At 30.1% G+C, this 24,587-nt stretch overlaps 1 protein-coding gene across 1 annotated transcript; it reads right to left on the bottom strand.

Annotated features, from left to right (window-relative positions):
- Positions 1 to 10,875: 10,875 nt before the first annotated feature.
- Positions 10,876 to 14,155, bottom strand: LOC131177377 (probable glutathione S-transferase). Its single transcript, XM_058142340.1, has 2 exons — positions 13,777 to 14,155; positions 10,876 to 11,241 (listed from the first exon to the last, which is right to left on the bottom strand). Exons 1-2 carry the CDS (start codon positions 14,089 to 14,091, stop codon positions 10,876 to 10,878), a joined length of 681 nt encoding a protein of 226 aa, XP_057998323.1. The 5' UTR covers positions 14,092 to 14,155.
- Positions 14,156 to 24,587: the final 10,432 nt, after the last annotated feature.

Raw genomic sequence — 24,587 nt, 5'->3', positions numbered from 1 at the left:
TGCAAACTGAGAAAATTAGTTTATTGCTAAATCTGCTGATATCTGATATAATTTGCTTGTTATCTGATTTGCTGTCAGTTAGGATATCTGGTATTCTGCTCTGGTTACTGTGTTAAAAATTTATCCAGACATCGATATCTTTCTTGAATCTTGATATAATTTGTTAGAAACGATTATCACGATTGCATATAGCCTAACTTTGAATCAACTTGTCAATAGAAATTTGTATTGTTCATATTTCACATTAGTCAATTGAGTTGAACCTAGCTGCAATTTTCAAAGGTTTTGAGCAAGAACCGAAATTTGTTTTTAAAGTCCAATTCACCCCCCTCTTGGACATATTTTGGGATATCAATTTGGTATCAGAGCTTGTCTCTCTTGCTTGAGGATTAAACCCCTTAGAGTGATCCATACACATGGCTAGTTCATCCAGAAATTACTGTGGTATACACCGCCCCTTAGTGAAGGTTATTCCATCACTAGACCACCACTTTTTAATGGCACAAATTACTCCTTTTGGAAAACTAGAATGAGAAATTTTATACAATCTGTTGACATTGATGCTTGGAGAATAATTAAAGATGGTCCTTATATTCCTTATAAAACCAGTGAAGGAACGGTACAAATTCCTAAAGATGAAATTGAATTTGATGATAATGATTGGAAGAAAATTTCTACAAATACCAAGGCTATTAACATTCTTCATTGTGCTCTTGATATTAATGAGTATAATCGTATTTCAGGATGTCAAACTGCAAAAGAAATATGGGACAAACTAGAAGTCACATATGAAGGAACTGATGTGGTGAAAGAGTCAAAGGCAAACCTCCTCATCCGTGATTATGAGTTGATTGAGATGAAACACGTGAAACTATTCTGAGATGAGTACAGTTCTGAGATCTTGTCAATCTACTTAAAGCTCTTGGAAAGAGATTTGAGGAACAAGAACTTGTAAAGAAAATTCTGAGGTCTCTTCCAAAGTCATGGGAAGAAAGACTACTGTTATTCAAGACACCAAGGATTTCAGAAAATACACCTATGATGAGCTAATTGGTTCTCTCATTGCACATGAGATGATCTATAAGAAAGATGAGAAAGAAGGTGACCAAAAGAAAAAGAAAGGTATAGCTTTCATATCCGAAAAGGTAGATGAGAAAAAGAAAAGTGTTGTACTTAAAGCTAGTTCAAGTGATGATTCAAGTGCTTCAAGCGATGATGATGAAGATATGGCTATGATAGTCAAAAGATTCAAAAGAGCATTTAGAAAAGGTGGAAGCAAATACAAGAAGTTCACAAAAAAATATGCTCCAAAGACTCCAAATCATTCAAGTGAAATAGTTTGTTATGAGTGTAACAAACCAAGTCACATTAAGCCAAAATGTCCTACATTGAAGAAGAAAAACAAGTTTAGAAAGGATAAAAGCAAAAAGCCAATGGCAGCAACATGGAGTGATAGTGACTCTTCATCAAATGATGAAACAAGTGACAAAAAAGCTGCAAACACTTGTATGATGGCAATTGAAGAAAAAGGTGAAAGCTCACACATCAAAGATAGTGAAAATGAGGTAAATCTTGAACTTTCTAATGTTGATGAATTAGAACTTGCATTTGTGAAGACATATGATAAATATAGAACTTTTAAAAAGAAATGCAAAATTTTGGTTCATGAAAATTGTGCTTTAAGATCAGAAAATATTTCCTTGAGTATGGCTTCAAAAGAAAATGAATTTTACAAATCTCAAATGAAATTATTTAAGGAAGTTAATGATGAGCTTCAAAGATCAAAAGAAGTGTGTGAACAACTTCTTGAGAAAAATAGAATTCTTGAAGCAAAAGTTGAATCTTTGACAAGAGACTTAACTAAATTTACAAAATGAAAAGAAACACTTGATATACTTCTTGGGAATCAAAGATCTACAAATGAAAAATCTGGAATTGGTTATGATGGATTTATGAAATATGGAAAATACAAATAATTTTTTATTAAAGCTACATCCTTTTCTCAACCAAGTATTACATGCTTTTATTGTAATCATAAAGGTCATATGATTAATGCTTGTCCTATTAGGAAAGGAACCTTTAAGGCAAAGAAAGTATGGGTGCCTAAAGGAACTTTACCTAATATTACTAACACATAAGGACCCAAAGTTGCTTGGGTACCTAAGAACGATTAAGCGATTTCAGTGTGCCTAAGGAGTATCTTTGGAAACAGAACATTGGTACATTGATAGTGACTGCTCTAGGCACATGACAGGAAATAAAGGCAAGTTTTCCTCTCTTACTTTGAAAGAAGAAGGTTATGTCAAATTTGGTGATAAAAGTAAAGCTAAAATTATTGGATGTGGAACTATTGGTAAAAATCCTTACATTGAGAATGTTGCATTAGTACAAGGATTAAAGTATAATCTTTTAAGTGTTAGTCAATTATGTGATAATAGTTTTAAAGTTATTTTTACTTCTACACATTGTGAAATTCATGGAAATAATGTTATGTTTGCTGGTGCTAGAATAGATAATATTTACCTACTTGATTTAACAAGTCTTGAAGAAAATTGTGAAACATGCTTTATGACTTAGATGATAGTGCATGGTTATGGCATAGAAAATTAGGACATGCTAGCATGAGTACACTTGCTAAACTCTCTAGAAGGAACCTTGTTAGAGGACTTTCAAAGTTAAGATTTGAAAAAGAATTTCAATGCAAAGCTTGTGCACTTGGTAAGCATTCAAAATCATCTTTTAAATAAAAAAATGTTGTAACTACGTTTAGACCATTGGAATTATTACATCTTGATCTTTTTGGTCCAATCACACCTAGAAGTCTAGGAGGCAAGACATATACATTTGTAATTGTTGATGATTTTTCAAGATTCACATGGACTTTCTTTCTTGCTCATAAAGATGAAACCTTTGATATATTTGAAGCTTTTTGCAAAAGAACTCAAAATGAAAAAGGATATTGCATTACATCTTTGAGGAGTGATCATGGAAAAGAATTTGAAAATAATTTGTTTGAAAATTTCTGCTCTCAAAATGGTATTTATCATACATTTTCAGCTCCTAGAACTCCACAACAAAATGGAGTTGTTGAAAGGAAAAATAGATCTTTGCAAGAAATGGCAAGAACAATGCTGAATGAAAACAGTTTGCCAAAATATTTAGGCGGAAGCTGTAATCTGACATGCTACATTTTGAACAGAGTTTCTATTAGAGCTATTTTAAAGAAAACTCCTTATGAACTATGGAAAGGAAGAAAACCCAATATTGCATATTTTCATGTCTTTGGCTGCAAATGTTATATTTTGAATAACAAAGACAGCAATCTCACGAAATTTGATGCTAAATCTTGTGAAGGAATATTTCTAGGCTATTCAACAAATAGCAAAGCATATAGGATTTTCAATAGAAAAACATTGACCATGGAAGAATCAATGCATATACTTTTTGATGATGCTAACACTTCCTTGCAAAGGAAAGATTTTTGTGATGATGAAATTGAGCAGATTCTAAATTCAAAGAATTCAAATAAAGATGAGCTTGATTCAAAAGAACCAGTGGAGGATGATAAAAATGACAAAGAAGAAGAACTTCCTTGCTCCACAAATGTTGAAATTCAAGAAGACTCCCAACCAAATGTGGAAGAACTACAAATTGAGGAACCTCAACATCAAGATATTCCACAAGAATGGAGGTACCATAAAAATCATTTCAAAGATGACATTCTTGATAGTCCATCACAAAGAATGATGACAAGAGCTCAACTTAGAAGGTATTTTGGTAAACTACAAATTGAGGAACCTCAACATCAAGATATTCCACAAGAATGGAGGTACCATAAAAATCATTTCAAAGATGACATTCTTGATAGTCCATCACAAAGAATGATGACAAGAGCTCAACTTAGAAGGTATTTTGGTAATGTTGCTTTTGTTTCTCAATTTGAACCCAAAACATATGATGATGCTCAAAATGATGAAAATTGGCTTTTTGCTATGCAAGAGGAATTAAATCAATTTGAAAGAAATAAAGTGTGGAAACTTGTTCCTAAACCTAAAAAGCACTCTGTTATTGGAACTGAATGGGTATTTAGGAATAAGATGGATGAAAAAGGACATGTAATTAGAAATAAAGCTAGACTAGTAGCTCAAGGATACAACCAAGAGGAAGGTATTGATTTTGATGAAACGTTTGCTCCGGTTGCTAGAATTGAAGTTATTAGAATGCTGTGTGCATTTGCATGTTTTAAGAATTTCATGCTTTATCAAATGATGTTAAAAGTGCATTCTTAAATGGATACATTGATGAAGAAGTTTATGTAGCTCAACCTCCTGGTTTTGAAGACCCCCATTTTCCAAATCATGTTTATAAGCTTACTAAAGCTCTCTATGGTTTAAAGCAAGCTCCTAGAGCATGGTATGAGAGACTTAGTAAATTCTTACTTCAAAATGATTTTAAAAGAGGAAAAGTGGATACTACTCTTTTCATTAAGAAACTAGGAAAAGACATGCTTATTGTGCAAATTTATGTTGATGATATCATTTTTGGTGCTACTAACCATTCTCTTTGTAAGAAATTTTCCAACATGATGAAAAGTGAATTTGAAATGAGTATGATGGGTGAACTTACTTTCTTCCTTGGATTGCAAATTAAGCAAATGAAAGTTGGAATTTTTATAAATCAATCCAAGTATATAAAGGACATGCTAAAGAAGTTCAAAATGGAGGATATGAAAAGTATCGGAACTCCCATGAGCTCAACAATTAAATTGGAGAAAGATGAAAAAGGTAAAGAGGTAGATAACAAACTTTATAGAGGTATGATTGGTTCTTTACTCTACTTGACAGCATCTAGGCCAGAATTCATTTTAGTGTATGTTTATGTGCAAGATTTCAATCATGTCCAAAAGAATCACATCTTGTAGCAGTTAAGAGAATTTTTAAGTACCTCATTGGCACTCACAATATTGGCTTATGGTATCCAAAATGTGAATCATTTGATCTTATTGGTTATAGTGATTGATTTTCTTTGGTAGTAGGACTGGAAAAAGCATACGGAACTTGTCAATTTCTAGGTCATGCATTAGTTTCATGGCACAGTAAATAGCAAACTTCTGTTGCACTTTCTACTGTAGAAGCTGAATATATTGCAGCTGGAAGTTGTGTTGCACAAATTTTGTGGATGAAACAACAGCTTGAAGACTTTGAAATTAAATTTGATCACATTCCCATAAGATATGACAATACTAGTGCTATAAACCTATCAAAAAATCCTGTTCAACACTCTAGAAGCAAGCATATTGAAATTAGACATCATTTTATTAGGGATCATGTTCAAAATGGTGATATTCAAATTGAATTTGTCCTTCGAAAAAGCGACTTTTGACATTTTTACAAAGCCACTTAATGAGGAAATTTTCTGCAAAATAAGAAGAGAACTTGGTATGATTGATGCTCTTGATTAAGTTTTGATGCATTCTCATGTTTCTATATAAAAATGAAGTGATATATGTTGGTTTGTAGTGTTAAAAATGCATTCTGATATTTTTAGTGCAATTTGAAAAATTCTGGGTCTTATCAGATATGAACAGTATTCTGCAGAATTTGATCATAGTGGCATACTAATCTGTTTGCTAATTTTCTTGTTTGCTAAATGCTTTACCACTGCTCCTACTTTTTTGTTGGCAAACTGGAAGTCAAGTCTGATTGCACTAAAACTCCAAAATTATTTTTTTTTCGAGCGCCTATTCTGCATGTTTAAAGCCCATATTACTTAATTACCCCTCTATTTAGAGCATTGCATCTTTATGTGATTTTTTAACATACAAACTAACGCGGGACTCAAATTTTTTCTGAACCATCAATCTTCTCACTGCTTCTCCTCTGCTACACGCTACCCATTCTCTGCAAATGTCTACAGTTGTGTCTTTTCAGTTTTAAAATTCAAAACTCCTTCTCTTTCCGTCGCTTCGTCTCCCAAAACCCGAACGAACGCGTCTTCGCTCCATCTGCAAACCCATTCCATTCGCAACCTTCCAAACCATCGTCTCCCTTCATTGCTCTTAAATATTTCCGAAACCCATTGGCTGTGAATCGATTAAATCGATTGTTTCAAGTTAGAAAATCCCCAAATTCTTCATTTCTGTTATTTCTCTAAATCTGTCGAAAGAAATCATTTCCTGTTGGATTTTTTTTTTTGCGCTTGATATCGATTCGCACTCTCTGTCTCTGCAAATCTCAGGTATAAAATCTAAAACTTTAATGGAATCTTGTTTTACATTTTGTTTGTGCTTGTTTCGTTTGTTTTGATTTCACAATGTGCTGTTGGATTTTTTTTTGGGATTAACATTTCGTAAAAATGTAATATATAACAAAATTATGAATCGGTTGCCATTGATTCTTAAGAACCCGAGTATCTCTTACTGTCTGTTCCTTTTTTTTTAACATTGTGCTAAGTTGTGCTAGAAATATATTGATGTGCTTTGAATAGTTATATATATTGGCTGCTCACATTATTAAGTTTGTGAACCCAGTTTTCACTGTCCTTACGGCCTAATTTTCTTCTGGAATTGGTCATGGCGCGGGAAAAAGGAAAAGGCAAAGCAAAAATCCCTACATATTCATCATCGGACTCCACTGACGCAAGTGTTCCTGCGTCTCCTTCTCCACAAAAAGATGCTCCTCTGGTAATTGAAAAATCAAAAGAAACACCCAAGAAAAGAACCAGTGAGCCTGTCCAAGAAAAAGGAACCAAAAAGAAAAAGACTTCAAAAGCTCCAGTTATGCATATGGAGAGGGCCATTCATGAGCCAAGGTATATCCACTGGCCTATTTTTATTGAAGTTTCTGTTTCTTTACAATCCTTGTTTGAATATCAAAAATGGGATAAATTGTGCTCTGACACTGAAGGAGTATATGTGGACTTAGTTCAAGAATTCTATAAGAATTTAAGGGTTGATGATTCTGACAAAGATGAATCCTTTAAGGTGAAAATGAAAGGGAAAGTCTATGAAGTAACGGTTGATAGATTAGCCAAAGCCCTAGGAATCCCAAACAGTGGGAATAAAATTTGTTCTCACAAAGATGTTTTTGCTGTTGGTGGATTCAATAAAAGAGATTTTGAGGCTGAAGTTTTTAAAGGGGAAGTAAAGGATAAGACTAGCATTACCCATGCTCATAAACACATCAAAATTCTTCATAGTTTTATCATCTATGTGTTGAATCCTAGAACTGGCAGTCCAAACTATTTGAGTACCCTTGATCTCTGCATAATTTGGCATATTGTGAACCAAATTGAATTTAATCTTGCCTATTTTATGCTGAAGCAAATCATGAAATGGAAACCACCTTACAAGCTACCTTATGCCCATCTTCTTAATGGTCTGTTTAGAGACTTTGGGATACCTTTGGAAACCGAGAAACTTAGGACCAATATGATCCCAATTATAAGTTTGCAAAAAGATGATGATGGCAGAAAACTTAGATTTGAACAAGGTGCTAGTTCCAAAGATAGTGCAAGCGGTACTGTTAATGTTGAAGGAATTTTGGAGGAAGTAAACAACTTGAGGGAATTTGTTGAAATGGAACTTGGAGAGCTACAGAAATTTAGAGGTTTTCAAACTGTTCTTATGAATGCTCTTGATTCTAAAGTTGATGGCACTTTGATGTTGATGTACAAAATTATGGAAGAATTATTTAAAATCAAAGTTCATATGGGTATTTCAACCATCGAAATTTGGAGAAACCAAGATGCACTCTGGTTACATTCCTCAAACAGAGAAAGAAAAAGAAAAAGAGGAAGAGAAAGAAGAAGAGGAAGACCAGGAAACAGAAGAGGAAGAAGAAGAAGAAACAGAAGAAGAGGAAGAAGAAGAAACAGAAGAGGAAGAAAAAGAATCAGAAGAAGAAGAAGAGAAAGAGGAAGAAAAGGAAGAAGATGAAACTGAAAAAGATGATTCTGATGATGGAAATGGTAATGGAGGCAGCAAAGAAGGAAGTGGGAAGGATATGAGTGACTCAGAATCTGAGACAGAACCTCAGACTCCTGCTCCTGCTGCTTCTGGAAAAGGAAAGGGAAAAACAGCTCCAAAGGAACAAAGCAGTAAGCAGAAAGAGCAAACTGGTAAACCATCTGGCAAAAAGGCTAAAACTGGCAAAAAGGCTAAAACTGGCAAAAAGTCTACAGCAGAATCTGGTACTACTGCTGCAACTGAGTTAGCAGCTGGGCCTATTATTCCCTTGACACCAGGAACTGAAATGGCTGCTGAAATTCTTCAAACCTTGAGTGATAAACCTGTCAAGCCAAAAAAGTTGAAAATGGCTGCTCCAAAACCAATCAGAAGAAGCTCTAGGCTGAAAGGATAAACTACCATTCTGCATGTTTAATGCTTGAATTTTGTCTAACAGTTTGTCTGTTAATTTGCTACTTAGTTTGTTACTTTTAGTTTTTCTGAACTTTAAATTAGTTTGCTATATCGATTCTTGTTTTTATTTGTTTATTCTTCGCACTTAAACTGAATTTTGATTTATACACATGTGCATGATTTCTCCCATGTTCTTTTGATGCTGACAAAAAGGGGGAGAAAAGTAATGAATGTGTAATCTTGATGATATATCTTGTGAATGATAAAATTTGTGAATAGTATATTGTTGATAACTTTATAGTGTGCATATTATTGATATAATTTTGTGAATGATATACAATTTGTGATTAGTGTGCATATTGTGCATATTTAGTTAGTATCTTTAGTCACACTTGACTCCTTAAGAAAATGCTTATGAATATTTCATTGAAATTATTAAGGGGGAGTTATTTGTGATTAATTGTTGATATAAGCACATACATAGGGGGAGTTATTCTCACATATACTTTCATACACATACTCACAGTTGTTAACATTTACATGGTGATTTAATTAAGTTTTGTCATCATCAAAAAGGGGGAGATTGTTGACCCCACAAGCTCAAAGGAGCATAGATTTTGATGATACCAAAACTCAACTAGAATCAAACTAACATTATTTTAAGTGTTGTGCATCTCAAAGAAAAAGAGACAAGGATTTCATGATGGATTCGTGCTTCTGAAGAAAGATGACATTCTAAGGATAACACAGGACGAATCAAAGGAGATAAAAGAAGAAAATGTTACCTTCTAAGGCTGCATTGAAAATCAGAATTGAAGGTACACATAGTATAGAAGTTAGTTTTATTTTTAGGATTGCTTGTGAAATGAATTGAGGAGTAGAAGTCAATGATGCTTATTTTCAATCCCTCAAAAGATTTTTCTTTTAAATATCATTATTGGCCTAAAAAGTATTTGACTATAATTTGGTGTAAAGTTTTATAGTTTTGAAAGTTATGCAGAAAAGTTTTCCTGGTATGCTAACTGGTTTGCTACTTATTTTAGTATGCTAACTGGTTTGCTATTTCTTCAAGTATGCTAACTGTCTCAACTCTGCACAACATCGCAGAAAAAGACAAAATAACGACTATTTTCTTGAAATTCGTAACTGTAACATTCAAATGAGTTTTCCAACAGTAAAAAACGTTCCAAAGCTATAAAAACACCTACCTTTGGCCATTTTGCACTTAATGAAAGACTCTCCACTGTTCAAAATCATAAAAGCTTTCATTCAAAGTGCTCAAAGTGTTTTTATTGCTCATCATTGGCTTATTTACTCAACTCTTCTTTATAGATTCTGTTGTATTGAGTGAGAGTGAGTTTTAAACACATTATTATCATTTATGAGAGGTCATTCAAGCACCTATTGAAGCTTGATTGTGAAAAGTGTTTGGGATAACACTTGGTAGAAGTGTGAAGCTACTTGTAAAAGCTTTGGTGAGAAGATTTGTAAAGGGCTTTTGTCTCTTGCCTTTAAAAGAGAAGAATAGTGAAGTGAAGACTCAAAGTGGGATCTTTGAGAGAGTGGATGTAGGCTAGTTGAGCCGAACCACTATAAAAATTTCAGTGTTCATTTTCTCAACCCTTGCTCTTTACATTTATGCATTTTAACTTTGTGATTGATATGCTTTGGCTGATTTGAAAGTTGAGGCCATTTGCTGATTAACCTTGCTGCAAACTGAGAAAATTAGTTTACTGCTAAATCTGCTGATATCTGATATAATTTACTTATTATCTGATTTGCTGTCAGTTAGGATATTTGGTATTCTGCTCTGGTTGCTGTGTTAAAAATTTATCCAGATTACTGATATCTTTACTGAATGCTGATATAATTTGTTAGAACAGTATACTGATTGCATATAGCCTAACTTTGAATCAACTTGTCAATAGAGCTGTATTGTTCATATTTCACATTAGTCAATTGAGTTGAACCTAGCTGCAATTTTCAAAGGTTTTGAGCAAGAACCGAAAATTATTTTTAAAGTCCAATTCACCCCCCTCTTGGACATATTTTGGGACATCAAGGCCGAAAGCCCACTTTAACTTAGGCTCATTCAGAGAATTCTTACGTTACGATAGAAAGAGGCGTTCACTGTGAGTACTCTGTCACCCACAAAAGTATGAATTTTTTATGAAAAATAGAGAAAAAATCTTATATAATTATGAGTGAGGATATATTTACATTGAATATATTAAATAATAATTTGATTTTATCTATTAATTAAAGGCATATCACTAGTTTAGTTTAGCAGAGTCAAATTTAATTTTAATTTATATAAATTAATTTAAAAATATTATTAACTATGAATATTAAGAAAATGAAAATTTCCCCTTTTATTAGTTCAAAACAATGAGAAATCCTTAACCAGATCACAATCCATTGCAATAAACAAACATCAGAAGTGGGTCTGTTTATTCTTGATAAAACTTGCATGAAATTAATACAACTCCATGATAATTTTCGCAAATGATATGGGCTCATTTTGGTGTGTGCTCTCCAAGGGCAGCCTTACGGAAGCTAGCATACCGATCAAAGAGTTTGTCTCTTGGAGGCCAACTCTCTTGGATTGTTGGGATATTTGAGAATTCTTGCATCCATGCCACTAATAATGGGAATTTTTGTTGTTCTATCAATTTCACACCAATTATCTCCTCAACCACGTTGAAGTGGCAAGCAAGCCAACCCAATGCAATATCTACTAGTCCAATGGTCTCTCCTCCAAAGAATTTCTTTCCCTTTAGCTCTTCTTCCAAATATTTCAAGTTCTCTATGGTTGAAACTATTGCTTCTTCTTGTTCTTTTCCTTGCTTTAAGAGAATACCCATTCTCATTGTTTGTAACACCTACTCAAGAAAATAAAAAACATAATGGATTCGTTTGAAATAAATTATTGTAAGAAAAGAATTCAAAAGAATTCTTATACCATCATGTATAAATTCTATTTTTTTAAAATAATAATTTTTTGATTTAATAAAAAATTAAATTCTTTCATTCTAAATATGAAAATTAATAAAAAAAATTAATTAAATTAAATTCTTTTAAAATTCTACATTTCAAACAAAAGAATTGAAATTTATTAAAGTATATTTAATTAGCAACATATTAATTATTCTTAATTATATGATCTATCATAGTATTATATTATTATTATTGTTGAAAAAATGATTTTGCAAATGCATATTTAATTTGATTGTAAAAATTTTAAAATAACTACAAAAAACAAAACTAATAATGCTTGTTTATTCATTGTTTATTTTAGTTATACACAATAAAAATTGATAGTTTAATTTAAATTTAATTTGACCAAATTCAAAACATGAATCACACACATGCACACTTTACATTTAATATGGGATCCTGAACTCAAAACATGAATCACACATATTCTCACTTTACATTCAATATGAAATCCTGAAAAATCAGTCCCTATCCTTTATTTTCAAAAAAGCTCCTTTCTTTTTTTGTCAATGGATAAAACACGCATACAAATAGGGCTGAGCAGAATTCGGTTCAAACCGAAAAACCGAACCGAACCGAACCAAGTCAATTCGGTTCAATCAGTTCGGCTTTAAATTATAAAAATTTCGATTATTTCAGTTCGGTTCAGTTTTGAGGAGAAAAAAATCGGTTAAACCGAACCGAACGAATAGTAATTTATATAGTCAAATCAAATTAAATTGAACCGAATCGATTTTTGAATTGATTTATTTTTATGAAAAACTTATGAATTATATTTAATTTTATATATATTAATTGTTTAATTTCATTGATTAATGGTTATTAGGTTCAAACCAAAGTCAAAATTAGACCAAATAACTTAAAAATCAAGTCTAAATTAAAAAATAAATCAAAAATCAAAACTGATCGATTTAAACCGAATCGAACCGAAATAGAACGGTTCGGTTGGATTCAATTTTCACTCATTTCAGTTCGGTTCGGTTTCTAAAATTCACGGTTCAGTTTTGTAATTTAATTCGGTTCGTTCGGTTGGTTCTGGTTTGAACCGAATGCTCACCCCTACATACAAAAGTTAGTGACAGAAATGAACCACCTTTAAAATTATGATAATTTTAACAAAGTGATTATTCCTATGTAACCCATACACATGCACATCTCACATCCGATATGAGATTTTGAAGGACCATACTTCAATCATTAAGTGAAGTTACACGTTAGGTATAATATGATGTTTAATTTACTTTTATATTTGTTGGATAAGTTTAATTTTATTTTATATAATTAAATAAATAATTTAATAAAATATTATTTTTATATTTTTATGTAATTATATTTAAACTAAAATTAATTATATTTAAAAATATAAAAAAAATTATTCTATATTGTCATATTAATTAAATTAGAATATTATATTTTTAATAATAAAAAATATTTCAAGTGATTTTATTTTCTATTAATTAAAATTAAAATAAATTAAACATACGAAAGAAAATTAAAAATTAATTCTAATATAAATCAGTGCTCAATATTTTATAATTCTCATTTATATAAAAAAATGTAAATTGAGGTTAAATTAAAATTTTAAATAATCGAGACTAAAAATAAAAAATACAGTAAATTAGACTTTAAAACATTCAATGTTTTTGGAGAGCCAGTCGTCACTCTCCACGCCTTTGATGATAGGAAGAGTTTTGGACCCACCCACCCACTAAACAAGTGGTGGTCATAAGCTCCCAGAATTAAGAATAATATCCTATGAATTATTAATCATTTTCCTCCTCGAAGAACAGAGGTTCTGGAAGTAGAAAATGTTATTTTAACAGAAGTTTGGATTTGAGCTAAAAGTTGGAAGGATTGTATCTAAGAGGAAAACTCAGAGAATACCATATACTATTTGATTGAAAGACCTGCATCAACAGAAATTTTTAGTTTCAATCACTTTTAAGTTCTTGGGTTTTGTCAAATATATATATATATATATATATATATATATATATATATATATATATATATATATATATATATATATACTCCTAATTTTAAAAAATTAATAATTTTATCTTCATATTTTAAATTTATTAAATTGATAGTAAATTAAGGATAACAATGGGTAAGATATCTATAAAAATCATCAAAATCTAAACTCTCAATACCTGAACCTATTCCAAATCCAATTAAAATTTATCATTAATTAATTAAATTCATCCTAAATCTAATTATTATTATTATCTAAAAAATCCTCAGACCTATTTAATTTTACATTTTTTAATTAATAATCTAAATAAGAAAAATCAATAATTTATATTTAAAAGTTTAGAGAAAAGAAAAAATTTAACCTTAAAGATAACTTCTAACTTCGAGAAAAAAAAAGGCTAAAAGAAAAAGCAACTAATACTCATCAAAGTAGGAAGCAATAATACCTTATCATCACCAAACTTAGCCCAAAAGCGAGCCTTGGCTCTCTCATGAGGATCTTGAGGCAACAATGGAAATTGTTTCCATCTCTCATCCACATATTCAAGAATGACAAGAGATTCACAGATGGGTTTTCCATTGTGCAGAAGCACAGGAACCTTCTTATGAACAGGGTTGTATTGCAGAAGCAAAGGACTCTTGTTGGAGAGATCTTCATACACTGTATCAAACTCAACCCCCTTCAGCTTTAGTGCCCATATCACTCTTAAAGGAAATGGACTTGACCATGTCCTGAAAACCTTTACTTCTTCTTCTGCCATAGCCACTTTGTTTTGTAATCTCTTACAATTCTAGATCACAAAGTCTGCTATTTATATAAAAACTTTTTAGTTCCATTCTTCTGCTATTCTCTGCACTTGGTCTTTATTTTATTTTAAAAAAATTAAATATTTTTTTAATCCACAATCATAGTTTTTTATTAAATTTTCACCCCCAACCCCCTTGTTTTCTTTTTTTGTCCTTTTTGGATAGTGGCTCAATTTTACCAAACTAAATTTTTTGGTAATATAAAAAAAAATTCTTTGAAAAAAAAGAACTATTAAGATTTATTTAAATATTAATATTTGATCATTGATTGGCTAGATTAGTAATAATAAATAAACTATTAAAATTTTTAATACTTCCTCCATCGTCTTCTTTTTGTTATTTTTTAGAAATCTTCTTGTCCAAAATTAGGTCATTTTGATATGATTAAAAAATATTAATTAATATTTTTTTAACTTTATATCAATATCTCTACTAAATAGACGAGATAAATAGTAATTTAATCAAAGAGTATTTTATTTTAATTTAAATAATTTAATTATTTTCTTAATTACTGTATAAAAATTGATAAAATGGAAAGAGAGTACTTATTATTTGTTAACTCTTTTTTTCTTTGATTTCAAAAAAAAAAAAATGATAACGATCCTCACTTTACTTGTTAATAAACTTAATATAAGTAGCAAATCTTTCATGCTGGGGAAGAACTAGGAAAAACGAAAAGTTGAAAGACTATATGATAATTTGATTATTGCACCACAACAAATTAAAAAAAAAAAATGTCAGTACGCAAGGGATGACGAACGTTTAGTCCAAAGTGTGGTCTATTTTGACGGCTTTGTATAAAAATTGAAGACTTTAGTTAGTTGACTAATAGGCCAAAAGCCTACTTTAAATTAGGCCATTTAGAAAATTCTTGCATTACGATAAAAAGAGATGTTCATTGTGAGTATGAGTACTCTATCACTGTTTGCTGGTTTTTTAACTCTCTAAATATATGGATCGCTAATAAGTAATAAAGTAGTGAGTAAAGTATTATCCCACAAGGAATTTAATTTATAAGTAGCAAGGTACATAGTAATTTTAACTGTCTAGGCTACTGAATAAAATGGGAGAGTGAATCTGATATATTTTAAATACTAAAGACTAGAAGGATAATGAATTTAAAATGAAACAATCTATTTAAAATAATTTTAAAATAAAGATTTCACACTTTAACCTTTTTATGGATGTAATCATGTCTATTCATTAGATTGAGGATCGTTGCTTTAATGGGAATTAATCCTAAGGTATCTTAGGTCCTCTCTTAAGGCAGCTAAAGTGTATTTCAATCAAAACTAAACCCTACTTTCGTTGACGATTAGTCCTAATAAAATCCCTTTAAGGTCTTTGATTAATTATGAAATTCCACAAAGGTCATCAGCCTATCTCCAGGTCAGATTTTCTAGATTTAATATTCTGATTTTTCAATATCAATCTTCACCTTTCAGTTATTCAATTAGTATCTTCTGTCATATCTAAGTGGGTACCAACACATAGTATGCATTAAGAACACAAAATATTGAATCAAAGAATAAAACTCAAATACAATAGATGAAACTCAATATTTGTCCATAATAATGATTACAAGTATTACTCTCTTAATTCTAAAATATAGAAATTACTCACTCATTGTGAGTTTAGCAAACATAATAAAAATGAAATTAAAGAACATAAAAATAGCTTAGAGAAATAGAACAAAAGAACCGAAGAGAATCTATAGTTTTGATCTTGTGGAACTTCGGCTGAGGACTCCTCCTTGATGCTAATGCACTATTCTTCTAGACGGCTTGGAGAGAATAATGAAGATATTAATGTCCGACTTTTTGATTCTGAACCCCCCTTCTCTGTTTACTGTTGCTTCTATTTATATTCAATGTCTAGGGTTAGATTTTTATAATTTTTTTTACCTATTATTTTCTTAATATTACTTACAAAAAGCTTATCAATGATAATTAGAGACGAAAAATTTTACGAGGTATTTTTCTTAAATTTTCATAGAATTTGCTCGTGGATAGACTTTATTGAACCATTAGAATACGCATCAATCTCTATAGCTCTACCTTCCGAATTCATCATTTTCACGAATAATTTGACGGGTTTAATTTCAAAAAACTCCATCTTCTCTGGATGAGAGGTCTTCAATTGCTTTTCAGCACAATGGTAACACACAAAGTTTGCAAATCCCTGTTCTCTTGAACGTAAGCAGAAATATAAATTATTCAGTAAGTTGGGACTAACATTAGAAGGGAATTCCTATCTAGACCCATTTTACAACACGAGATTTATTTAATAAGTAAATTTCATATTTGATATAAGTAAGTTTACACAAGAAAAATCCTAGAAATATAATTATAAAAACATAAAATGCAGACAACGAAGAATAATTAATGATGAACATAAAATTAAGATTTTGACATGTACTGTTCTAATAATCCAGGAGTTTAGATTTCGCTAGAGAAAAGAAAGGAAACAAAATGAAAAATAATGATAGAGCAATTTACAATTTTCAAGTACAGGTCAATAGCTGCTCCCAACTACTGAAAAGAGCTTGAAAAAGACACAGGTTCTTCCATTGGAGGATATGGATTAATTAAGACCTAGTAATACAATTGATTTATTAAAGCAGCTTTAAGGAAATTTCTATGGTAAGGGCACCAAGTCAAAGCAAATTTTTAGGGTTAATTTTATTCATAATCTCTCAACTTAATTTGTTATATCAGTAATGTCCTTTAACTTTAATTTGTATTATAAAAATTCTTAAATTTCAATTTGAATATCATTAAAATCTTTGTGACCTGCTATTACAAGTTTTCATGCTAAATTTTACTTACCGTCTCTCAACTTTAATAAATATACCATACACATCTCTTAATTTTAATTTATCTCAAAAAAATTTTAAACTTTCATTTAATATATTATTAAAAAAATTTTAATACAAAAATGTACTAAATAATAATTAAGATTGATATATTGTCTTGCTAATTTGAAAAATAAGGACAAAAAAAGTGTATACAATATCAACCTATATAAAAAAAATATAATATCATTCATATTTAATTAGGTTTAAATATTTCCAAAATAAAGTAAAATAATTATAGGTTATTAATTTTTTTTCTTATACTAAAATAAAATCAAAGGAATTAAGATAAATTAGATATAAATCTTTTAGGTATTAACCTAAAATCAAATTGAAAAATAATATAGGTAAAAATAATATTTTTATATGATAAATTAAATAATTAATTGTAAATATTTATAAAAGTATTAAAATATTTCTAAAAATATAAATTTATTTTAAATAAATTAAAAATAAATAAAGATTTAAATTTTAGACTAATTATAAAATTAATGAATGACTATAATAAACTTATTTAAATGGAAGGATGATAAATGAAAATCAATAATAAGTTAATAAAAAAAATTATAATAACAAATCAGATGAATGAATTTTAGCGATATTCAAATTGATCCTATGTAAGTTGAAATTATCAAGAATCAATGGGTAGCTTTTTCCATTATTTTTTAAAATTAAATGCTATAAAAGTGAGAAACTGAGGTAGTACTTCCGCTTCTTCTAGAATTAATTTAATCTTTTTTTTAAAAAAAAAAAAAAAACAAAGTCAACAAATATAGATTAGGTTTCGTGCATTCATATGAATAAGCCTGGACAAGTAATTAAACTTGTTTGGTTAATCGAACATTAAAAGAACTCAGTTAGGTAACATGCACTCATTATGGCTTGTCGTAAAAATATATATAAATTAAAAGGTATTAAAAATTAATTAATATTAAATTTAATATATATTATTTTATTATTTTATAGTTAAAGTATATTAAATTTAATATTAATTAATATATATATATATATATATATATATATATATATATATATATATATATATATATATATATATATATATATATATATATATATATATACCCAGTGTTATAAATAGCTTGTATGTTAGATAGTATAGAGAGAAAGAATTCTTATATTGTTAAAATATAAGAAAGTGAAGGAATGGCAAGAGTGAAATATGTATAGAATTATATATATATAATTCAATATATATTATTCTATTATGGCACTTGACAAGTATATGTGTGAAATAAAATAATTATCATATTGTAATTTTTGTAAATAAATTACGAACATATGTGTTTATTAACAAGTAGATGTGTCTGTTAATAGACAGACATATCAATTCTATACAAACAGTCACAACTGTTTGTATAGGTGTCTGTTAATAAACAGACATGTCTATTCTATACAAAAAGTCATAACTATTTGTATAGGTGTCTGTTAATAAACAGATATGTCTATTTGTATAGGTATCTTTTAATAAACAGACATGTCTATTACGTAAACAGTTGTATCTATTGGAGATAGACAGATGTGTCTATCTAGTAAAGTTGCCATGACTTTTCATTCTTTATAAATATGGTTGAGTTTTTTCAATCCAGACATACTACTTCTACTTCTTCTTCTTTTCTTCTAATCTCTCTAAATTCAGTTCATATAAAGAGTTCTTAAGGGAAATCTTCAGGAGTTGCTGTCTGCAGATTTCAGGCTTTATTGTATCTTGGAGGTATATTGCCATAACCTTACAGCAATCTAGTGGGGGCAATTAATACCTTAAAGATAGTGATTCATCACGCCTCAAAGCCTATTCTACACCCACTGCCTCAACAATTTTAAGGTATTAATCGCAATGGAGTCCAAGGCTGTTTCCGTGATGAATCAAGAGTTTGTGAAACTTGATAGTTTTGATGGGACAAACTATGTTCGCTGGAAAGACAAGATGCTATTCTTACTCACCACATTGAAGATTTCTTATATACTTGATCCAAGTCTGCCTGCTATTTCACCACCAACTCCAGAAGATTCTGAACAAGTGAAAGTAGATCGAGACAAACGTGAAGAAGATGAATTGCTATGCAGAGGTCATATTCTTAACAACTTGTCAGATAGACTATATGATCTATTTACTTCTGTCAAGTCTCCAATGGAAATCTGGAAATCACTGGAGTTCAAATACAACTCAGATAAATTTCTCATCATGAAATATTTTGAATTCCAAATGGTTGATAATATATCTGTTATGGATCAAGTCCATGAGTTACATGTCCTTGTTTCAAAACTTAAAGATTTGAAAGTGATAGTTCCTGAATCGTTGCAAGTAGGAGGAATAATAGCAAAACTTCCTCCTAGTTGGAATGATTATAGGAAGAAATTACTGCATACCACAGAAGATTTTTCTCTCGAACAGATTCAGAAACACTTGCGCATTGAAGAAGAGACAAGAAATCGTGATAAGAAATTTGTTTCTGAATCTACTACAAAAGTTAATTTTGTGCAAGGAAGTCAGAATTTTCAAAAGAAAAATTCTGGAAGTAAGAGAAAGTTTTCTGAAGCAGCAGGCAACAGTACTAGTTATGGCAGCAACAGCAAATCAAAGAAAGGAAGAACTTGTTACAATTGTGGCAAGAAAGGGCACTACAAACGTGAATGCAGGTTTCTAAAGAAACATAAGAAAGAAGATACGAATAATAGTGCTCAGAATTCCAATAAAGCAAATATAGTTGAACAAACTACTGAATTGATTGCAATGATATCAGATTTGCATATTGGAATGGTAACAGAACTCAATATGGCTACAACAACCAAATCCAATGATTGGTGGTATGATTCTGGAGCTACTGTTCATGTTTGCAATGATAAGACTCAATTTAAAAATTATGAAGAAGTTGTAAATGGGCAGAAAGTTCTAATGGGCAATCATGATTCCACTAAAGTGGTGGGAAAAGGAAGTGTTGAATTAAACTTCACTTCTGGAAAGAAGCTATTATTAGTAAATGTGTTGTATGTGCCAGAAATAAGAAAAAATCTTGTGTCTGCTAGTCTATTGTGTAAGAAAGGTTATAAGGTTGTTCTGGAGTCTGATAAAATAATTGTGTCCATAAATGGACTATTTGTGGGAAAAGGTTACTCATGTGATGGAATGTTTAAACTCAGTATTAATAATAATATGAATATTTCTGTTTATACTGTTGAGTCATCTTTATCTTTATGGCATGATCGTTTAGCACATATTAGTTTTAAATCTTTAAAATTTATGGCTAAACATGGTTTAATTTCATATATAGATGATAATAAAAAATCTTGTGAAATCTGTGTACAAGCAAAATGATTAAGAAATCTTTTCAAAAGTTGAAAGATCTTCTAAGTTATTAGAACTTGTGCATTCTGATATTTTGAATTAAATGGAATATTGACTAAAGGAGGAAATAGATATTTTATAACTTTCATAGATGATTTCTCCAAATATACTTATGTTTATTTAATGAAAAATAAAGATCAAGCATTCCAAATGTTTTAGATTTATAAATCTGAAGTTGAGAATCAAAAAGAAAAAAAAAATCAAAATTTTGAGAAGTGACAGAGGTGGTGAGTATTTTTCCATTGAATTTTCTTTATTTTGTGAAGAAAATGGAATTATACATCAAATAAGTGCACCTTATACACCACAACAAAATGGGTTGGCAGAAAGAAAGAATAGAACCTTAGTGGATATGCTTAATTCTATGCTTGTGAAATCTAATTTGCCAACAAATTATGGGGAGAAGCTTTACTTCGCTTGTCACTTACATAATAGAATTCCTTCTAGAAAATTTAAGATTTCTCCATATGAATTATGGAAAAATAGAAAACCTAACTTGAACTATCTAAGAGTATGGGGCTGTTTAGCATATTATAGAGTTTCAGATCCTAAAAGGATTAAATTAGGTCCTAGAGCTTTGAAAGGAGTTTTTGTTGGTTATGCCGAAAATTCCAAAGCTTATAGAATTTTAAATTTAGACTTAAATGTAATTGTAGAATCTAGGGATGTTGAATTTATTGAAAATAAATTTCATAATGACCCTATACATGAGCCCATGAGTAGTTCAAGTCAAAGCAATGGTTCTAGTATTGATATTAATTTTGAATCGACGTCTAGTAACAAAAGAAAGTTAGATTTTTCTAATAAAATTAGAAGAAGTCAACGTATTAGAAAAGAAAAGAATTTACATCCAGATTTTATATCTTCTCAGGCTATTGTTTTTCTAGTAGAAGGCAATAGGTCAGTTGTACTTAACAAAATACCAATTTTGTTAAATGTAGAAGATGATCCTAAAATGTTTCAAGAGGCAATGACTACAAGGGATGTGGCCTTTTGGAAAGAGGCAATCAATGATGAAATGGATTCATTATTATTTAATAATACATGGATTCTAGTTGATTTGCCACCTGGTTCCAAACCAATTGGATGTAAATGGGCTTTCAGAAGAAAATATAACACAGATGGATCGATTCAAACTTTTAAAGCTAGATTGGTTGCAAAGGGTTTTAAACAAAAAGAGGGAATTGACTACTTTGATACATATGCACCAGTGACTAGAATAACATCTATTAGAGTACTTTTATCTTTAGCTTCAATATATAATTTATATGTACATCAAATGGATATTAAGACAGCCTTTCTAAATGGTGACTTAGAAGAAGAAGTTTATATGGAGCAACCAGAAGGATTTGTTTTACCAGGGAATGAAAGAAAAGTTTGTAAATTAATTAAATCTTTATATGGTTTAAAACAAGCACCGAAACTATGGCATGAGAAATTTGATTCTGCAATTTTGGAATATGGCTTTAAACATAATAGTGCTGATAAATGTATTTATTCCAAATTTACAGATCATTTTGGTGTGATAATTTGTCTTTATGTTGATGATATGCTTATAATTGGAACAAATATGGAAGGTGTGAATGATACAAAAAAGTATCTAACCTCAAAATTTAAAATGAAAGATTTAAAAGAGGTAGATACAATCTTAGGTATCAAAGTAAAAAAACATAGTGGGGGTTTTGCTCTTTGCCAATCTCATTATATTGAGAAAATATTAAATAAATTTAATCATTTAAAAGTCAAAGAAGCAAAAACTCCATATGATGTTTCTTCTAAATTAATCAAAATTCAGCAGGCGCTTGCTCAAATTGAGTATGTTAGTGCAATTGGTAGCTTAATGTATACTATGCATTGCACTAGATCTGATATTGCTTTTGCAGTATGTAAATTATCAAGATACACTAGTAAGCCTAGTATTGAACATTGGAAAGCAATTTCAAGAGTTCTTGGTTATTTAAAAAGAACTATAAACTTTGGTTTATTTTATAATAAATTTCCAATTATGTTAGAAGGTTATACAGATGCTAGTTGGATAACTAGTATTAATGATAATCAATCAACTTCCGGTTGGGTTTTTACCTTAGGAGGATGTGCTATTTCTTGGGCATCAAAGAAACAAACTTGTATAACCCATTCTACAATGGAATCAGAATTTATAGCTCTAGCAGCAGCTGGTAAGGAGGCAGAATGGCTGAGAAATTTTTTATTAGATATCAAGTTGTGGCCACAACCGATGCCTGCTGTTTCCTTACATTGTGATAGTCAAGCAACAATGTCTAGAGCTTATAATAAAATTTATAATAGAAAGTCTAGACATATTAGCTTAAGGCATGAGTATGTGAGACAATTAATCTCTGATGAAATTATTACTATTACTTATGTGAAGTCTTGTAATAATCTAGCAGATCCGTTTACAAAAGGGCTCTTGAGAGATATGATAAAAAATACATGTGCTGGATTAGGATTAAAAATATTCCATTAAATTTACTAATGATGGGAACCCTACTTTATAGTATTATTACTAAATAAAGTTTAAAGGGTAACAATAAGTCATTAGTAAATGTTGTAATTAAGTACTTAGTGTATTAAGTTAATGGAATGAGGATGAGTATTTATACTCTTAATGAAGTTTAATATTATTACAAAGGAAACTTCACCCATATGAACATAGGAAGTGGTACCACTTCAACAAAAGTGAGAATAATTTTTGTAAATATTTATGAAAATAGGAGGCAGTACAAGGCCATATTCGTGCTAAAATTTTGGTAAATTTTTTAAGTCGAACTAATTGATTCGTGTGTGTAGTATTTTCGGTTCTATTTAATAGGAATATAGGTTTAAGCTAAGACTACCATGATTTTTTTAGAACTTTGAAATACTTACACTAAGGAAAAGTTTAAATCGAAAGATACTTTTCATTATGCATGAAACAATGGGATCTAACAATACAAGCTAAGTGGGGGATTGTTATAAATAGCTTGTATGTTAGATAGTATAGAGAGAAAGAATTCCTATATTGTTAAAATATAAGAAAGTGAAGGAATGGCAAGAGTGAAATATGTATAGAATTATATATATATAATTCAATATATATTATTCTATTATGGCACTTGACAAGTATATGTGTAAAATAAAATAATTATTATATTGTAATTTTCGTAAATAAATTACGAACAGATGTGTTTATTAACAAGTAGATGTGTCTGCTAATAGACAGACATATCAATTCTATACAAACAGTAACAACTGTTTGTATAGGTATCTGTTAATAAACAGACATACCTATTCTATACAAAAAGTCATAACTATTTGTATAGGTGTCTGTTAATAAACAGATATGTCTATTTGTATAGGTATCTTTTAATAAACAGACATGTCTATTACGTAAACAGTTGTATTTATTGGAGATAGACAGATGTGTCTATCTAGTAAAGGTGCCATGACTTTTCATTCTTTATAAATATTATTGAGTTTTTTCAATCCAGACATACTACTTCTATTTCTTCTTCTTTTCTTCTAATCTCTCTAAATTCAGTTCATATAAAGAGTTCTTAAGGGAAATCTTCAGGAGTTGCTGTCTGCAGATTTTAGGCTTTATTGTATCCTGGAGGTATATTGCCATAACCTAGTGGGGGCAATTAATACCTTAAAGATAGTAATTCATCACGCCTCAAAGTCTATTCTACACCCACTGCCTCAACAATATATATATATATATATATATATATATATATATATATATATATATATTAAAAAAAAAGAAAGAAGCGCTTTTCTGGCCAGAATCCAAATGACAAACACGGCCTAAGCTCGAGCACAGGAGCAGCCAGTGACGGTGTGGCTTTCTTGGCTAGTTCTAATATCTATTTGATGGTTTTTTTTTTTTTAATTTTTATACAATGCCAGACGCATGCACTCATGAACAAGTATGATAAGTTGCAAGCAAATCTCTCATCTTACTTCACAAAACACAGGCTCTCCAGAAACTTCTGGTAAGTAATAATATTTAAAGTTTGGATATTATCATTAATTTTTTATTTCCAATATTTATAAATAATAAATAAAAAATATTTTATAAATGAGCAGTTTCACTTTGTTTTGACCAAGGGAAGTTGTCTTTATTAGTCCACATACATCAGTATACCAATTCCAATTTCTCACTTGCCCTCCAGGTTGCATTTCCAGAGGATGACTGCCTGTGAAGCTTTTCCAAACTGACACTATCACAC

This window comes from Hevea brasiliensis, unplaced genomic scaffold, assembly GCF_030052815.1.
Source record: "Hevea brasiliensis isolate MT/VB/25A 57/8 unplaced genomic scaffold, ASM3005281v1 Scaf43, whole genome shotgun sequence".
Taxonomy (NCBI): Eukaryota; Viridiplantae; Streptophyta; class Magnoliopsida; order Malpighiales; family Euphorbiaceae; genus Hevea; species Hevea brasiliensis.
This window is presented reverse-complemented; position numbering and strand designations above follow the sequence as displayed.

Excerpts from the sequence above, each read along its gene's own strand:
- LOC131177377 (XM_058142340.1), bottom strand. The coding sequence starts at position 14,091 with ATGGCAGAAGAAGAAGTAAAGGTTTTCAGGACATGGTCAAGTCCATTT. Across the intron at positions 11,242-13,776 it reads CTAAGTTTGGTGATGATAAG|GTGTTACAAACAATGAGAAT; the intron begins GTATTATTGCTT and ends TTTCTTGAGTAG.